Genomic DNA, 18,506 nt, shown 5'->3' on the forward strand with positions numbered 1-18,506 from the left:
CACACTGTGCTTTTCAAGGACAGACAAGAGTTTGGGGTGCTTGTAACTTTATTTGGAAGCAAAAACTTACTGGGTTTGTAGGTTTAGTAAGACTTAGGTTCTCAGGTTTGTTGATAAAAAGGGTACTTTACATTTCATTCTCAAGTGCTTTTATTCGGCCTGTTTATCAACGCAACCCCCGGGGTGGGGGGTCAGGGCTGGCTGTCAGCTGTCCAGCGGGACCTTCCTTCTCATAGCCTCCAGGCACCCGCACCCCAGTTAGCTGCTGGCAAAGACCAAGGGTGGACAGAGGGCTGCTCGGATGGCAGGCTGGTGGCCCCACTGGGAGCTGTGGGACCCCCCGGGGCCCCCTACCCAGAGCTGTGGCGTGCTCCCCTGTGTCTCCCCCAGCTGAACCCCTGGTTGTGAAAGCCAGGGTCCCGCAGTAGCTCAGGCCGTACACACCTGCCTGAGAACAGTTGCTGAGCTGAGTTTTTGGTGATTATAATTTAAAGGAAGAAGCTACCAGGGAGAGTCTATTTTGAGTTTTCAGGTGGTTTTTGCTGGAAGGATTTTAGCGGCTCCAGAGCCTCCAGGCCACTGTCACCTCCTCAGGCTCTGGCCTGGGGGATCAGCAGAGACAGGTCCCCAAGCAGTAATAGTTCATAACCCATTACATTTTCTCTTTAAGAGTGACTGGAAAATTTTCTTTTTCTGGAGATCCACTTAAGAGAGATTTATAACCTAGGCCTGTAAATTGTTCAGTTAACGAGGAATGTGTTCTTTCCCCATTTAGAATTACTTTAAGGGAACGGAGCACAGGTAGTTTTATGTTGTCAGTGGACCTGTTTTTATTTGCAGCTGTTGGTTTTCCTGTTTTTTTTTTCCTTGATGGGCCTGCTCTCTTCACATCTGACCCCACAGGTAGGTCAGACCCTCTGCCGCCGTGGGCAGGGCAGCGAGCAGCTGGTACGACCCCCCAGGGCACTTGAAACCATGGGTCTCCCCGTCTCCCCCGAGACCTCCTGAGTTAGGGTCTCGTGGTGGGGGTGGGGGTGGGTGCACCTGGGACCCTTGTGTCGAAGGCTTTCTCAGGAGAGAAAACCCCAGGCCGTTGGCCTGCCTCTTGGTGTCTTATGTCCAGAGGCCCCAGGTGGACACCTCTTCCTTGCGCACTTGTCAGCTTAGGGTCCTTCTCCTCCTCCTCCTGTGGGTAACAGGCCGCTGGCTCCCTGAAGCCTCTGGACGTCTGTGCCGAGGTCCTGGGGTGTCTGCAGAGGAAGAGGATTTCCTGGCTGCCGCTCTTTCAGTTGACGGAGACGGGTGAGAAATCCGGAGACCGACTGGCCGACCTGTGTCTGTCCTGGTTTCCAGCCCTCTGCCGGGAGCACAGGGGGCGGCAGGGTCAGACTGCGGCCCCGTTCTTTAGTCCTTCTCTTCAGAAGCAACTTTCAGATGGTTAAACATGAGCCTCTCCTTGGGGCTCACTTTGAAAACTCATTTTTGCAAGTTTCTGTTCTTGGTAAGTATGCAGACTCATTTAAGCAAAATAATTTAGTGGAGTATCGAGGATCCCAGGGACCCCGGCCCCCAAGCTCTACTCTGCAGCATGAGGACATCACCCCTGCGTCACCAGGCACACGACGCCCGTGAAGACCCTGACCCTGCAGGGAGGCACCTGCGTTGCTGACGGAGCCCCTCTGTGTTGCAGATGCCGGCCTGGGGCGCACCCTCCTCCGCCTGGCCCCCGACCACCACGTCAGGCTGCTGCCGGTCGCCTTCTACAGGTAACCCCCGGGGCCTGCTGGTCAGGGGAGGGGCGGCGGGGCTCCCTTGAGATGGGAAAGGCTGCTCCTCTGCTGCCTGCACCGGCCTCAGTGAGGTCAGTGAGGGCCGGGTCACCTGACATCCGTCTCTGCTTTCAGCCTCCTGTCCTACTTTGACGAGGACGCCCTCCTCCAGGAAGACGCCTTCCTGCACGTTGCTGTTAACATGTACCTGAAGCTCGTGGGCCTCTTCGTGGCTGGGGAGACTGGTGCGGTTTCGACTCTGGCCCACAGTGGGGACCTCCAGGCCCAGGCAGGTGCAGGGCCAGGCCTGTCTCCAGACGGACCCGGGCGGCCAGCTCTTGGGGGCCTGTGCAGCCCCTCCTGGCGCAGCGTGCAGCTGTGGGCACCCTGACCGCGGCTCTGTCTTCTCTCCAGGGCGACCCCGTAAGCCTGATTACAAACGCTCGTCTTTTTCTGCTGCAGTCGATACCTCGGTGCCCGAAAAGGAGCTTCTCAGACGTGGCAGAGGTAATGCCCAGATGCTCGCCTTGCTGTCTGTCTTTAAGTCCCCATCACTGTTCACTGTGAGGGTGCTGAACGCCTTCGGGAAAACGAACATGCAGCGTCCAGCACTTGGCATCTCCCCGGGCCCTGGGTGTTTGGGGGCCATGGGCAGCAGCACGGGCCCAGCACACGGGCTTTCTTGCAGCTGCTGGGTGCGAGTGCAGACTGTGACCCGGAAGTGCGTGCCGCCCTCCTCAGCAGGCAGCAGGCCATGCTGGACCCTGACCTCTACCAGGAGCCCCGACTCTTCTGACAGGATCTGTGCAGGGCATAGCCCAACTCCTCGGTAAATAATTTATTACAAGCGTTAACGTGGAGCTCTCCGTTGCCCTGAAAAGTGGGTTACAAAACCTCGACTGCATTAGTGGGGAAGAGGAATCATTTCTTTGAAGTCTGCCTCTGGCCCCAAGTCACTCTGTTTATAGAAGAAACTGCCGGTCCCAGAGCAGAAGCCACAAGGCCCCGTGAGCTGTGTGCTGAGCCCCTGCCACCCAGCACACGGGGTGGAGGCTCGTCGGGGTGCAGAGCTGTGCCGTCAGGCCTGAACCCCCATCACTGCCCACTGAGCTCGGGGGCGGGCGTGCCCTCAGGTAGGCTCAGCCTTCACGGCCTGCCCCGCTGCGGGCCCAGGCGGGGGCTCCGGGGCCTTGTCCGGGGTCTGCGTCAGGGGGTGCACCATGGACATGTGCACGTTGAGGTTGTGAGCCTTCTCGAACCGCCGGCCACACTGGTCGCAGGCAAAGTCCAGCTCCGTCTCGGCCTTGTGCTTGGTCATGTGGTACTTCAGGGATGCCCGCTGCCGGCACTGGAACCCGCAGACTTCGCACCTGGGGGCCGGGGGCAGGTGAGCCAGGGCACCGCTGGTGGGAGAACCCCCCCCAACCCCCCACCCCACTTACTGCAGGGGCTTGGCTCCTGAGTGGCGCATCTGGTGGACCAGGAGGTGCTTCCGCTGCTTGAAGGTCTGCCCACACTCGTCACAGATATAGTTCCGCACCTCTGGGGACCAGAGAGGCAGTGACCACAGGCCCTGACACCCTCCCCTCGGTGCCCAAGTGCCTTACAGGTGCCACAGCTCTGATACAGAGCCCTCCGGGTCGCCTGAAATTGTCACCTGGCTGCAGCTTCCTCTCCAACTACTGTGTACATTTCACCTGGAGCCTGTTTTCTTGCCCTTTAGGCCGATTTCCTTGAGCACAAATTTTTAGAGGAAGCCAAATCAGCAAGGTTGCATAGATGACTGATGACAGCTGCTGCTACTCTAAGACCCACCGCCACGCTGGGCCCTCTGCAGGGTACCCACTGCAAAGGCAATCTTAACGCTCTTGAACAGAACTTGAACCGTCACGCCCCACGCCAGTGGTTCCACTGCAGGCCGTGCCAGTGGGGCAGCTGCCACACGCTTCCCGCCCCACGTCACTGCACGTCCCACTGCTCATCTACCAGTACCTGAACCAGCCTCCCAGGCAGGCTCCTCCCTCACTAGGGGCAACCGTCCCCATAGCACACATCTAGCCTCTTTTGTGTTAAAAACAAAAACTGCTTGTGGTCACGACCACTGGCATCCAGACTGAGAACAGCTTGACCCAACCCAAGAGAATTACTGTGTTTGTTAGAGACACAGACAAGAACACTTGGAGCAAAAAAACACAAGGAAAACTGTTTCGCTGTGGAACCAACAAGTAAATGTGCGCCAACAATTAAACGGTCAACTCTGAGTGAAGTAACTCATTTTTACAAAGTTCAAAACAAGAAAAACTCTCTCTTAGGCATAGACACAGATGGAACAAATCTATCTAGAAGGGGGTGCGGTCTGGGAGAGCTGCCTTCTGTGCAGAAGCAGCGACGACGCGCACCAGGCACGTAAGAGTCCAAGGTATGAACGCATGTTCAGAGAGAGAAGGGGGCGCTGGGCCTCACGTGCTGGTGGTGGTGATGACCAGGGCAGGGCACTGTCTTCACTGTGCTTCCTCCCCCAGTTTCTACAACGGATGCGGGTCACTTGTAATCCAAAAAGCACACGTCATCTTCTTAAAGTAGTGATTTAAAAAGACACGACAGTAAACCCACAGAGAGGCACCAGGATTCTTCGGCGCCGGTTTCCCAGGAGGCAGCCCTGTCCACGGGGGCGGGTGGGGGGGACGCACCTGTGTGGATGAGCTTGACGTGGCGCTGCAGGTAGCGGTCGATCATGAACACCTTGTTGCAGCCGGGGTGCGGGCAGGGCCTCTCCCGGACCTCCTCGTGGTGCTCCTTGACGTGCTTCTGCGGGAGGGACTGGGGACCTGAGTGCCTCGGCCTGGCGGACACCCCTGGTCACAGCACGTGCCTCCCTCCCACAGGCCCCGCTCAGCACCCTCCTCTCCCCAGAGGAACAGATCCCAGCACTGCAGGCCTGTCCAGCCTCCCCCCCATCCTCACGGGCCGGGGCCCTCACCTTCATGCCGTCAGCCCCACGGTACACGGCCGTGCAGCCCTGGTGAGGACACTTGTAGATGGTGGGCAGCTCCTCCCTGCAATGCAGAGCACACGTGGAGCTGCGGCCCCGACGGGCTGCGTGGCCCCGACGGGCTGCGCGGCCCCGGCCCCTCACCTCTCACAGCGCGGCTTGCCCTTCCAGCCCGGCTTGGGCCCAGGTTTCTTTCGAATTTTTGGTTCTTCTGACTTCTTGGCTTCTTTGCTTTCACTGTTCTTACCAGAGATCCTGGGGGAAAAAGAGGACACCAGTCAGTGATGTTTCTGATTGTTTGCATATGCACTGCGGGAGGTGGGTCTCCTCGGGCCTCCAGGGCTAACCTGCTTCAGTCCCCGTGCTGACTGGCTGGCCCTCAAATTGACCCTTGGCCGCCAAAGCTAGAACAGCTCTTCGGGGAGGTGGAGGCGCTGCACTGCCCCCTCGGGACACAGGAGTGGGCCTTCATGACAACTTTCACTCCCTGTCTGAAATATCAACACCATAATTTTGGAGACAGCATGGAAAAAGGTGGGGCAGGGGAGACTCGGGGGTCAGTCCCTCAACAAAACTATCGTTAAGCTAGAAAAGATCAGGATCCACTCTTCTGGAACCTGCTGGGAGACTCACGGCAGCCAGGAGAGAGCTCTGCGCCCACTGCCGTCCCCCACTCCACAGCCCCTGGGCAGCGGGGACCTTGTCCTCCACACATGGGGTCATGCATTTCAGCCAGTCTCGCAGGCCCCAGAGGACCAGGCCAGACACAGTAACTTCCCCCCGCCCTGTGGTGTCCTTCAAAGACTTAAAGATACATGCACACTTTTCTTTCTAGATCCAGGAGTTTAAGGAAATCTGTCAGGAATAGAAGGAAACTTCTAGGGCCATAGCAACAAGCCCACAGCTGACACCATGCTCGGTTGTCAAAGACTGGAAGCTTTTCCTCTGAGATCAGGAACAGAGAGAGAGGGGGTGGTGGGCCTCACGTGCTGTTGGCAGTGATGACCAAGCAAGAACAAGACAAAGATGCTCATTTTCACCACTTCTCAACAGAACACTGGAAGTCCTAGCCACAGCAAGTAGGCAAAAAAAAAAAAAAAAAAAAAAAAAGAAAAGGCATCTAAATTAGAAAGGAAAGAAAATTACCTCTTCACGATGTCATGATCTTATATGTAGAAAACCCTAAAGAACCCACACAGAAAAATAATTTCAGCAACATTGCAGGGTAGAAAATCAACACACAAAAACCAGTTCTATCTCTATACACTAACAATGAACAGTCCAAAAAGGAAATTAAGAAAACAATTCATTTTTAATAGCATCAAAAAGAATAAGACACTTAGGAATAAACTTAACCAAGGTGAAAGACTTGTACACTGAAAACTGCAAAATGCTGCTGAAAGAAGTTAAAGACCTAAATAAGTAGATATCTCATACCCATGGATTGTAAAGATGGAAGTTATCCCCCAAAGCAATCTATACATTCAATCCCTATCAAAATCCCAATGGTGTTTTTTACAAAAACAACAACAACAAAAAAAACAAATTTTCACATAGAATTTCAAGGTACACTGAATAACCACACAATTTTGAAAGACAACAAAGCTGGAGAGTTCAAACTTCCTGATTCCAAAATTTACTACAAAGCTACAATAATCAAAACTGTGTGGTACTGGCAAAAAGACAGACATACAGACCAACTGAATAATTGAGCGACCAGAAATAAACCCTTGCAAGTACAATCAACTGATTTGACAAAGGTGCCAAGACCACTCACGGGGGAAAGGACAGTCTTTTCAACAAAAGGTGCTGGGACAACCGAATATCCACATACAAAAGAATGGAGCTGGATCCCTACCTCACACCCTACGTAGAAATTAACTCAAATGGATCAAAGATCTAAAACTAAAATTCTTAGGGGTAAATCCTCTAGGACCTTAGATTTGGGAATGGTTTCTCTTAAATATGACACCAAAAGCACAGCCAACAAAAGTAAAAACAGGTAAATTGGACTTCAAAATAATTTTTTGTGCACCAAAGGGCACTATGAAGAGAGTGAAAAAGGAGAATATATACAACTCAACGGCAAAAAAGCAAACAACTCAATTAACAAGTGGGCAAAGGACTTGAACAGACATTTCTCCAAAGAAGATACAAGCATGTGAAAAGATGCTCTACATCACTCATCACTAGGGAAATGCCAATCAAAATGACGAGATACCACTTCACACCCATTAGGATGACTATTGAAACACACACACACCCAGAAAATAACAGATATTGGTGAGGATGTGTAGGAATCAGAACCCCTGTACACTGTTAGTAGGAAATGTAGAATGTGCAGCTGCTGTAGAAAACTGTATGGCAGTTCCCCAAAAAGTTCAAAGTACCATATGACCCAAAGAATTGAAAACAGGGTCTCAGATACTTGTTACAACAGTCTTTATACCATGATTCACAATAGCCAAAAAAAGTATAAACAACCAAAATTGACAGATGAATGGATCAACAAAACGTGGTCCATCCATACGATAGAATTTTTTTTTTTTTTTTGACCACACCATGCCCACATGCAGGATCTTAGTTCCCCGACCAGGGATCAAACCCATGCCCACTGCAGTGCAAGAGTGCAGTCTTAACCACGAGACTGCCAGGGAAGTCCCTTTACAATAGAATATTACTCAAGTCATAGAAAGGAATCAAACTGACACATCACAACATGGATGAATTTCAAAAACATTATTCTAAGTGGAAGAAGCCCGTAGCAAAAGGACACATAACACGTTATTGCACTTGTATGAAGTCCCCAGAATGGATACCTAGATTAGGAGTTGCCAGGGCCTGTGGGGAGGAGAGGGGAGGTCGTTGCTTCATGGGGACAGAGTTTCTACTTGGGATAGTAAAAATTTGGAAATAGTGGTGACAGTCGCACAACACTGTGAAAGCACTTAAATGCCACCGAGTTGTACACTTTTAAAAATGGTGAAACAGTATATGTTCTTACGTATATTTTACCACAATTGAAAACATAAACAGGGCTTCCCTGGAGGCGCAGTGGTTGAGAGTCTGCCTGCTAATGCAGGGGACACGGGTTCGAGCCCTGGTTTGGGAGGATCCCGCGTGCCACGGAGCGGCTGGGCCCGTGAGCCACAACTACTGAGCCTGCGCTCCGCAGCAGGGGAGGCCGCAATAGTGAGAGGCCCACGCACCGCGACGAAGAGTGGTCCCCGCTTGCCACAACTAGAGAAAGCCCTCGCACAGAAACGAAGACCCAACACAGCAAAAATAAATAAATAAATAAAAAACATAAACAGCTGTCCTCCTCTTTAAACAGTGCATTAACAAGAACCTTCTCAACAGCTGTACAGGCTGCTTCTCCTTTTGCCTAATAACTGCTCTTCCGGCCTGGCCACGGTCCTGGCCTCCACCCTCCTCCTCTGCTGTGTGGCTTGGGCACCCAGTCAGAGCTGAACCGTAACCAGTGCTTGCAGAGGATTACACGTTTCTTGAGAGCAGGAGGCTTCAGAGAGCCCACAGGTGTCTCAGGTGAGTCCGTGAAGGACGAGGTGTTGAGGTCCCTGCAGACGCAGGAGGACCGTGCTCACAGCGCCCAACTCGGGGCTGCCGGCGCCCTTCCTTCCCATCGCCGCTCAGGCTCCTTCTCTCCCGCTTCCTGCTGGAGCCCTGGCCCCTGCCGCCTGGCTGCGGACCCCGACAGGCACGGCTGCTGCAAGGTCACATGGACCACGGCTGCTCAGAGGCCCCATCCTAGGACGTCAGCTGGCACTCACATCATGGCACCTGAGGCACCTGAGGCCGTCAGGGCTGAGCCCAGAGCTTCCGCCAGCCCACTGCCGCCCAGTCCCACCTCCCACAGGCCTCTGAACACATACCTTGTGTGTCCTGTCCTACAGCATGTGTCTGTGTGCCCTCCCAGGGGCCTCCTGGAAACCCAGGGACACGGCAGGTGTCCCCGTCCCCACACCAGTGGCCCCAGGCCTGCTGGGCAGCAGGACATAAGAGGTGGGTTCGTGGAGCTCAGGGTGGGGAGCGGGGGCTCCTGCCGCAGCCCTGGGCGGCACCGTGGAAGCAGGTGTGGTCTCCCCAACCTAGCCCGCCTGACGCCCCCCTTGGCCCCAGGCAGCGTGTGTCCACTCAGGCCTGCTCGAGGGCTCGTGACTCAGCCAGCCCCACACGCTGACTGGGATCTCCTGAGCCGCCTCCTCTCCTGTCTCTCTACCCACACTGCCCACACGGGAGCTTAAAGCAGAAAAGGAAGCCATGCTTTTGCTTCTCTGTTTTGTTTTGTGCTTTCCCAGCTGATGGTGTGGTGCTCCTGAGATTTTGTTCCACGTCAGAGGCCCAGGCTGGGCATCTACTAACTGGAGGTGTTTGGGGTGTTCCTGGGCACAGGGTGACACAAGTGAAAACGGCCTTCTCTGCCACGACCCCGTGTTCTAATGGAGAGAGGACACAAAGCCGAGCAGGGGGCAGGCTGCCTCAACGAGGAAGTGGCGTGGCAATCAGAGCCAGAGGCGGACCCGAGAGCAGATGATGAGCCGGGAAAGTGGGGCCGACAGCAGACGCGGGTGGGTGGCGGGGTCACATCCCCAGGGCTCCTCGCACAGCTGGCTGCTGCCCCCCAGGGTGACGCCAGGCCAGGTCCCTGCGCTGAACTGGGCAGGTCCTCCCGGGTCACCCAGAAGCCACACTGTGCCGAGCTTGGGAGGTCAGGCCATCAGAGAAGCAGAAAGCATGTGCTGAGCGAGGCAGACGGGGGCAGCGAGCTTCCGTCCAGTCCCCGCTGCCCCCCAGGGCAGACGCACGTCTCCAGTCACCCACTGGACACCTCCCACATCCCGCGAGCTTACAGCACCACTGTCCCCCTTACTTCTTTTCTGGGTAGGGCTCAAAGGACTCGTCTGAGGACTGGGTATTCTGCTTCTTATCATTTTCGTCTTCACTCAGGAAGTCTCTAGGAGAGAAGAGAGAACCTTTAGCAAAGCTCTGGGGCCGGTGACGGAGCCAGTGAAACTTCCTGTCTAAAGGCACCCTGTGGATCCCCACACTGCACGTCTTAGCTCTCCTCAAAAGGCCTAAAATTCCCAAGTCTCCAATCCCATCTCCTAACAGCAAGGGCACGCCAGCCAGGGTCACAAGCTGACGATCCCGTGTAAGCCACACTTCTCATCATGACACCAGGACCCCGATCTCCCAAAGAGCCTCTCTACTGGGGCCCGAGGCAGGGGGTGAAGACCCTCACAAGAGGCGGGCTTCTCAGGAAGTGGGCTTTTAGAATGTCACCTCAGCCCCATAACTGTGAGCACCTGCCAGGATGAGAGATCAGCTGTCAGTCATCTCAAAGGTCACAAAGGCCAAAAAAACATCTGTACGTCTGTAACCTTTACCCTGAAGTGTGAGTCACTACACAGGCTCTGCTGGGCAGCGGACAGAGCCCAGCTGCCACACTCCCCACAGAGAAAGGCCCAAGGCTGGCTGGTGGCTACGGAACAGCCACGGCCTCCTGACCCCGGGGGAGTTTGTGGCACACACGGTGGGGTTCCTCCAGCACCTGGGTCATCCGTCACTGGCACCAAAGTGACGCTGTCCTTCTACTTGTTTGGACAAGAGTGCATCTGCAGTCCAGCCAGAGCTCGCAGGGCAGGGTGGGAAGGCTGGCTGGCGTGCGGCCTCCATCCCGAAAGGTTTGGTCTTGGAGCCCGGGGGGTGGCCCCAGGAGCAAACAGGTGCCCCTTCCAGGAAGGTTTGTCCTCCTGTAGGAAGCCTCCACCCCCACGTCACCAACACATCATGATAGAGGCCAGAGGCTGGCTTCTGTTCTAGTAATGTCTGGGGTTGGCTCAAAACTCAGGCCTTGGAGGGCGAGACAAGCGGCAGCAGCAAAGGACCAGCCAGAGGACCATCTGAGCAGAGTAACTTCCATACCACCCTGGCCAGGCCCCCTGCAGCTCCATCAGGTCTGCGGTGCCCCGGGGACCCAGGAGCCCCCAGTCAGGAACGGAAGCCTAGAAGCACCCCCCGCCGCTCCCCTCCTCCCAACAGAGAAAGCGGGGAGGCCGGCCGAGACCCAGGCTTCCGGCCCCGGGATGGCGGCGTTTGGTTTCCAAGGAGGAATTTTAGGCTATGTAAACCCGCTCTTCTCTCACCCCTCAGAAAGGTCACTGAACTCGTCTTTTACCCGATCATCCGAGGTTGGAGAGGGAACCTGCTTCTCACCCAACTGCCCTGAGAAACAAAGAACAAGACTCCAGTCACCTGTCACCCCCAGACAGCCAGGGGTGCTCCCCGCAAGGACGATGGGGAGCCTGGGGTCCCCCTGCCTCCAAGTCACTCACCTCCCAACCCATCCCGCACATGGGGGTGGCCCCAGCGCCGGGCCACCCCCATGTCCAGCCAACAGTAGCAACACCAGCAAGCCCAGCCCCTCCCCAGGGGTTCGGATCCAGCCGCTTTGGGATGGGATGCCTTGTACTTTGTGGATGTTTTGGGACATTTAAAAAAATCACTGTTATCCAAGTACTGCAGGCACACAGTTTAGAAACGCAAGCAGTTCTAAGAACCGTGCAGCACAAGTCTCTCCCCTCCAACACCAGCGTCGCCCTCACTCTGAGCCGTCCGGTGGCTGAGGGTCAGCACACGGGGCAGCCTGGTGCCCACACGGCAACAGGCGCCCACATGGAGGCCGAGGGACGCGGTCGGAAGCCAGCCTGGCCCTCCGAACACGACGTCTGCGAACAGCTGCGCCCAACCCACAGTGCCGTGGGATCGGGCCCCGAAGGAGGGGCCGCTCAGAGCAGCCTGTCCACACTGGTCCCACTGGGCGCTGGCTGAGGCCCAGGGAGTGACCTGCAGCTGGCTCAGGACAGCCTCAGACACCAACCGCCGTCGGGCCCCACGAGGCCCCCGTCCTCTTCCACCCTCTGTGCCCTGGGCCCATGCAGGCTTAGAGGAAGCCTGGAGGGCAGACGAGTGTGCCGTCACAGAAAGCGCTGGAACAGGGTCCTCGGCCTCTCTGCTGTCAGATGGCCGTGAGGCGGCCCCCGGCATTACCCTGGCCCCTCCACGCACGACACCGCAGCCACCGCCCCAACACACGCTTCCTGTCGAGGGCTCTGCCTGGCCCAGGACTAGGAATCCTGGTCAGACAGCCCAGAGGCGCCTCCTACCTGGGGCCCCGCTTTGGGGGAGGCTTGGCTGAGGCGGGGGGCCCGGCCCAGGCCCCACCGGGTCGCCATCTGAAGGAGGCCGGGCTGTGTCCGTGCTGGGCAGCGTCTCGGTCTCGGCCCCGGCGGCGATCGCTCTGCCCTGGGAGCTCTGAGGGGCAGCCCCGCTGGGGCTGGACCCCCGATGCCGGGGGAGCCCTGGGGCCAAATCCTTGTCCCACGTCCGCCTGACGCCCAAGGTGCCGTCCGGCAAGAGGGCCCCGCAGCTGGAGTCGGCGTCCATGGTGTAGTCGTGCCCTCGGTCACAGCCCCACACGGCCCGGACGATGCCACAGTACTCGGAGGACAGGGTCCTCTGGAGGCCGGGCAGGGCCCCGCAGCCGGCCGCGTGTCCGTGCACCCACCCCACCAAGCCACGCAGGCCCTGGGGGCTCGAAGCGATCAGGTCCACTGAGGAGAGGCAGAGACGCCAGCCCATGGCCGGTGAGCACGCGCACCTCCCACCCCGCCCACCCCGCGCCCCACCCCGGGGGTGCACTCACCCACACACGCTCCCTCCTCCGCCCCCGTCCGAGGCTGCACACCGACCCTGCAAAGGAGCAGCGCCGCCCACTGAGAGCAGGAGTGGGCCCGGCCGCTCCGCGTGCAGTCTGAGCCCTCTCCTCCGAGGCTGCCCGCCGGGCCCCCCGCCCACACACCTGTCGCACTGGTGCTCACGAGCGTCTGCCTCACCCGCCATGATGGGCTCCCCCTGCGGAGGCTCCCACCCGGGCCGCCCTATGCCCATGCGGCCCGCTTGTGGGGTCTCCTGCACGCCCCCAGCGAACGAGGGAGGGCGCCTACTTTGCACAAGGCTTCCGGCGGCCCGTGGGGGGGACGTTGACTCTCTGCAGGAAAGACGTGAGGAGGCCGTGGCACTGGTAGAACTGGGTGTGGCAGTTCTTGCAGACAAACTGGGACAGAGCCGGGTCCTGGTGGACGGCCACCCCCAGGAGGCGCTGGAAGTCCCGGACAAAAACACGGTCCCCAGGGGCCGGTCTTTCTGAGCTCTCCCCAGGCGCCCTGCCAGAGATGCTGCGGAGACTCCGGGAGGAGAACTTCCCGTGACAGAGGCGACAGTGCCCCATGGCCAGGGCCCGGGCCGTTCCTGGGCAAGCACAGGAAACATGAAGTCAGGCATGCAAGACAGCTCCCAGGGGAGGTGAGGCCCACACTCCGCCAGCCTCCCAGCTCCTGGAGTGGGGCCTACCCAGACATGCCCCTTAAACACAGGCGCAGGTCTGGGCCAAAGGCAGGCCTCTGGCTCCGGTCTCCCAGGCGAATACACAGCCTTTGGGGAGAATGGCCAGTGGAGGGCCTTCTGGGCTAGAAAACCTTTCAAAGAATTCTAAATGCCTCCAAAACAAGACCAGTTTTTTGTCTGTTTTTTTTTTGGCTCTGTTGGGTCTTTGTTGCTGTGCGTGGCTTTCTCTAGTTGCAGCGAGCCGGGGGCGGCTCTCCGTTGCGGGCTCTAGGCACACGGGCTTCGGAAATTGTGACACGTGGACTTAGTAGTTGTGGCTTGCAGGCTCTAGAGCACAGGCTCAGTAGTTGTGGCACAAGGGCTGAGTTGCTCTGCAGCTTGTGGGATCTTCCCGGACCAGGGCTCAAACCTGTGTCCCCTGCTTTGGCAGGCAGATTCTTAACTGCTGTGCCACCAGGGAAGCCCAACAAGACCAGTATTACTCTGATACTAAAACCAGACAAGGACACAACAAGAAAAGAAAATTACAGGCCAATATACCTAATGAACGTAGATGTAAAAATCTTCAACAAAATAACAGCACATTGAATTCAACAATTAATTTAAAAGATCATGGAGACTTCCCTGGTGGTCCAGTGGTTAAGAATCCGCCTTCCAATGCAGGGCACACGGGTTCGATCCCTGGTTGGGGAACTAAGATCCCACGTGCCATGGGGCAACTAAGCCCGCACACCACAACTACTGAGCCCAGCGCCACAACTACAGAGCCCACATGCTCTGAAGCCCACGCGCCACAACTACAGAGTCCATGTACTCTGGAGCCTGCATGCCACAACTAGCGAGAAGCCCGCGCATCGCAATGAAAGATCCCGTGTGCCACAACCAAGACCCGATGCAACCAAAAAATATATAAATAAAATAAATAAATAAATAAGTAAATAAAAGATCATGCACAATGATCAGTTGGGATTTATTCCAGGGATGCAAGGCTGGCTCAACCTCCCCAAACCAATCCATGTGACACACATTAACAACGTAAAAAATAAAAATCATACAATCATCTCAATAAATGCAGAAGAAATGTTTCACAAAATTCAACATCCATTCACGATAAAAACCTCAATAAATTGTGTACAGACAGAAAGTACCACAACATAATAAAAGCCATATATGACAAGCCCAGAGCTAACATCATACTCAATGGTGAAGAGCTAAAAGCTTTCCTCTAAGACCAGGAACAAAGCAAGGATGCCCACTCTCACCATTTTTATTCAACATAGTACTGGAAGTCCTGGCCAGAGCAATTAGACAAGAAAAATAAAAACCACCCAAATCATAAAGAAAGAAGTAAAACAACCTCTATTTGCGCATGATATTATATATAGAAAACTCTGTAAGACCCCACCAAAAAAACTGTTAGAATAAACAGAGTCAGTGAGGTTGTAGAATATAAAATCAGTATACAAAAATCGGCCGACTTTTAAATACTCACAAACTATTAAAAATTAAGGAAACAACCAGATTTATAATTGTGTCAAAAAGAATAAAATCCTTAGGAATAAATTTAACCAAGGAGGTGAAAGACCTGTACACTGACAACTATAAGACACTGAAGAAAGAAACTGAAAACACAAATAAAGACAGTCCATGCTCGTGGGTTGGAAGAATTAATATTGCTAAAATGTTTACACTCCCCAAAGCCATCTACAAATTTAAAGCAACCCCTATCAAAATCCCACTGGTATTTTTCACAAAAATACAACAATCTTAAAATTTATATGGAACCAAAAAAAAAAACAAAAAACAAACCATGAATAGCCAAAGCAATCCTGAGAAACAAGAACAAAGCTGGAGGCAACATTTCAAACTATATGGAGGCATGATCACAGAGGCATGATTTCAAACTATACTACAAAGCTACAGTAATCAAAACAGTACAGTGTTAACATAAAAATAGACATGTAAGCTAATAAAACAGAATAGAGAGCCCAGAAATAAATTCATGTGTACAGAGCCAGTTAGTTTACAACAAATGAGCCAAGAACATACAATGGGGAAAGGACAGTCTCTTCAATAAATGGTGCTGGGACTGGGAGATTGGGATTGACATACATACACTAATATGTATAAAATGGATAACTAATGAGAACCTGCTGTATAAAAAAATAAAATTCAAAAAAAAAATGGTGTTGGGAAAACTGGACAGCCATATTCAAAACAATGAAACTAGACCACCACCTTATACCATACTCAAGATAAACTCAAATGTATTACAGGTTTCAAAGACCTGAAAGCATAAAACTCCTTCATAGAAGAAAACATAAAGGTAAGCTCCTTGACATGGGTCTTGGAGATGACTTTTTGGATTGACACCAAAAGCAAAGGTAACAAAAGCAAAAATAAACAAATGGGCCTATGTCAAACTAAAAAGCTTCTGCACAGCAAAGGAAACCACCAACAAAATGAAAAGGCAACCTACTGAATAGGAAAAACAGTTTGCCAATCATGTATCTGATAAGGGGTTAATAATCAAAATATGTAAAGAACTCATACAACACTATAATAAGAGCACAAATAATCTGATTTTAAAAATGAGCAGAGGATCCGAAGAGACCTCTTCCCAAAGAAGGCATAGATAACCAACAGGTGCGTGGAAAGGTGCGCAACATCACTAATCATCAGAGAAATGCAAATTAAAACCACAATGAGATATCACTCCCACCTGTCAGAATGGCCATCACCAAAAAGTCAAGTAATAACAAGTGTCGGTGAGGGTGTGGAGAAAAGTGAACCCTTGCGCACTGTTGATGGGAATGTAAATTGGTGCAGCCACTATGGAAACAGTATAGAGGTTCCTCAAAAAGTTAAAAACAGAACTACTACACGGTCCAGCAATTCCAGTGCTGGGTGTTTATCCTAAGGAAATGAACACACTAACTTGAAAAGATATATGCACCCCTGTACTCACTGCAGCATTATTTATAACTGCCAAGGTATGGGAACAACCAAAATGTCCACCAACGGGTAAATGTTTAAAGAAACTGTGGTACATATACACAAAGGAATATTTACTCAGCCACGAAAAGGTGAGAAAATTCTGCCATTTCCAACAACATGGATGGACCTTAATGGCATTACACCAAGTGAAGTAAGTCAGATGGAGGAAGATGAATACCATATGATCTTACTAATACGTAGAATCTAAAGAAAGAAAAAATCCTGAACTAATAGTTACAGAAAACATATTAGTGGTTGCCAGAGAAGGGGAGTGGGGTGGTGAGTGAAAGGCATGAAGTGGTCAGAAGGTACCGACTTCCAGTTATAAGTCCTGGCATGTGCTACACAGTACGGTAACTACAGATACTTCAGCACAATACTGCATTGTATATTTGAAAATTGCTGAGATCTTAAAAGTAGATCCTAAAAGTTCTCATCTTAGAGAACTTAGAAGGGAAAACAACTTCTAAGTACAAGTGCTGATGGATGTTACCTAGTACACCTGAAACCAATATCATGTTATGTGCCAATTATACCTCAAAAAATTCCCCCCCCCCAAAAAATAATAATAAAAAAGAAAGTATGAGTAAATAAATAAATGCCTCCACAGCTATGGCACTTCATAAACTAAGCTGGAAACTTCATTCCTCTTCACATCACCCTCCTGCGACCAGAACTGAAAGAGCACGTCCATGCTCTGCTTCTCCGGGGGTCTCCGGTCTGCAAGTGCAGATGATGCCACCTCCCTCTCTGCCCCGGGGGAGGACTACATGAGAGAAGCGTGAAGTCCTTCTCGAGGGGGCAAAGGCATTACACGAAGGCAAAGTGCATACTAACGCCCATACCGCCTGCCAGGAGGGGGCCCCGGCACTCCTACACTTAACCCTCTTAAACCCTCTTAGTTCTGTTTTAACGAAGAGGAAGCTGAGGCCCAGACCAGATGAAGCCATTATCCGAAGAGCATCAGGGCAAAACCACGACTGAAACCCAGGCCTGCCCGACAGACGGCAGGACTTGAGCACTAATTACTCAGTGAGCTCAGAGTCGGCGCCGAAGGGACAGCTGTCTTGCGAAACATCACCCAGCGCAGCTGCGGCGTCCGCCGCGGAGACCGCCTCGCTCCCTCCAGGCGGGGAGGCCTAGTCCGCTTTCTGAGGAGCCAAGGCACCCTGGGCCAGGTTGTCGCGGGGGGCGGGGGCGAGCGGGTGGTCTCGGGGGGCCGGGGAGTCACGGCGGGCCGGTGCTCCCCGGGGGCCGGGTGGTCGCGGAGAGACGGGTGTTCATGGGGGGCTGGGTAGTCACCGGGAGCCGGGGGGGGGGGTCGCGGGGGCACTCGGCGGTCGCGAGGGGCCCCCGCCCGCCGCCCCTCGAGCCCGGACGGCAGGACCCACCTGCCTCGTCGGCGCCGTCCTCGCCCGCGTCCGCGCAGGCCCGCGTCGGGCCCCAGCCCAGCCGCGCAGCCACCAAAGCCGCCGCCTCGGCCACGTCGGGACCGCTGCGGGACGGGCGGCCCCGGGGCCGGCCGCCGCCACAGCTGCCGCCACCGGAGCTCCCGCGCTGCCCGGACACCCCGGGCGACAGGAAGCGCCCGAGCCGGTCCCGCTTCATCGCTGTGGCGGCGGCTTGAGCTCGGCCCCGGAGCTCCGCCCCGTCCGATTCCGTTCGGCCCCGCTCGGCTCCGCCCGGCCCCGCCCGGCCCTGCTCGGCCCGGCGCTCCGCCCCGTTCCTCCTCGCTCGGCCCCGCTCGGCCCCGCTCGGCCCCGCTCGGTTAGCCGGGCCAAGAGGCAGGGCTAGGTGTTGCTCTGCCCGGAGCCTCTCGTCCGCTAGGTTGGACTGTGCTCGCTCGTTCAGTTCGACTCCGCCGTTCGGCTCCGCAGGACTCACTGGCAGCGGGGCGGGGCGATGAGGGAGGGGCGGGGCGAGTGATGGGGGCGAGGAGGGTGAGGAAACAGGGATTGGACGGATTGACAGCGGGAGGGGAGTGGCGAGGAAAGGGAGGAGGAGATGGGAGAAGCGTAGCGAGGAGGGGCGGGGCAATGAGGGGAGGAGCGGACTGAGGAGGGGAGGGGCGGAGTGAGGAGGGCAGGGCAGCACGGGACGACGAGGGCAAGGGGCGGGGGCGTACGCGGTTGACCTGTCACCGACAAGGAGTGATGGCATCGGTAGTTGCACTTACACTGTCGTGGCAACTGCGGGAGGAGGTTATTTGAGAGTTCCGTCCCCCCCACCTCCGTCCCTTCGGCTCCAGGAGCGGAGCGCGCCGCGCGTCGGGAGGCAGGGCTGCCGGAAGTGGCCTCACGTCGGTACCGCCTTTTCCGGCG

General features: G+C 54.9%; 2 protein-coding genes across 8 annotated transcripts in view; one reads left to right on the forward strand and one right to left on the reverse strand.

Moving 5' to 3' along the window:
- FANCA (FA complementation group A) overlaps positions 1–5,876 on the forward strand; it is a 53,565-nt gene extending 47,689 nt beyond the window's left edge. The window contains exons 27-33 of one of the 4 annotated variants that reach the window (XR_007474364.1): positions 841–903; positions 1,200–1,302; positions 1,691–1,766; positions 1,905–2,058; positions 2,184–2,276; positions 2,458–3,156; positions 3,493–5,876. Coding sequence is in view for 3 of the 4 variants with exons in the window: in XM_049703560.1 (XP_049559517.1) it covers positions 841–903; positions 1,200–1,302; positions 1,691–1,766; positions 1,905–2,058; positions 2,184–2,276; positions 2,458–2,565 (597 nt within the window). In the remaining variant the exon portion in view is untranslated. Of the gene's footprint in view, positions 1–840; positions 904–1,199; positions 1,303–1,690; positions 1,767–1,904; positions 2,059–2,183; positions 2,277–2,457 lie in introns of all 4 variants that reach the window. The other 3 variants (XM_049703560.1, XM_049703562.1, XM_049703561.1) reach the window with 3 other exon arrangements.
- On the reverse strand, positions 31–18,500 carry ZNF276 (zinc finger protein 276). 4 transcript variants are annotated; one of them, XM_012536849.3, is made up of 11 exons: positions 18,362–18,500; positions 12,789–13,092; positions 12,488–12,534; positions 11,949–12,395; positions 10,929–11,007; positions 9,653–9,736; positions 4,906–5,016; positions 4,750–4,825; positions 4,460–4,577; positions 3,212–3,311; positions 31–3,139 (listed from the first exon to the last, which is right to left on the reverse strand). In XM_012536849.3, exons 2-11 carry the CDS (start codon positions 13,070–13,072, stop codon positions 2,899–2,901), a joined length of 1,587 nt encoding a protein of 528 aa, XP_012392303.1. In that variant the 5' UTR covers positions 13,073–13,092; positions 18,362–18,500; the 3' UTR covers positions 31–2,898. The 4 variants fall into 4 exon arrangements, with proteins under 4 accessions (XP_012392303.1, XP_033262117.1, XP_049559530.1 ...); XM_033406226.2 differs by lacking the exon at positions 18,362–18,500 and adding an exon at positions 17,577–17,793; XM_049703573.1 differs by lacking the exon at positions 18,362–18,500 and adding an exon at positions 17,215–17,367.
- Between the last annotated feature and the right edge of the window lie 6 nt (positions 18,501–18,506).

Source organism: Orcinus orca, chromosome 20, assembly GCF_937001465.1.
Source record: "Orcinus orca chromosome 20, mOrcOrc1.1, whole genome shotgun sequence".
NCBI classification, from domain to species: Eukaryota; Metazoa; Chordata; class Mammalia; order Artiodactyla; family Delphinidae; genus Orcinus; species Orcinus orca.

Coding starts and splice junctions, on each gene's coding strand:
- ZNF276 (XM_033406226.2), bottom strand. CDS start 17,793: ATGAAGCGGGACCGGCTCGGGCGCTTCCTGTCGCCCGGGGTGTCCGGG. Junction 12,535..12,788: donor CGCCGGAAGCCTTGTGCAAA/GTAGGCGCCCTC, acceptor GCTCCTTTGCAG/GGTCGGTGTGCAGCCTCGGA. Junction 11,008..11,948: donor CCCCCAAAGCGGGGCCCCAG/GTAGGAGGCGCC, acceptor TTTGTTTCTCAG/GGCAGTTGGGTGAGAAGCAG.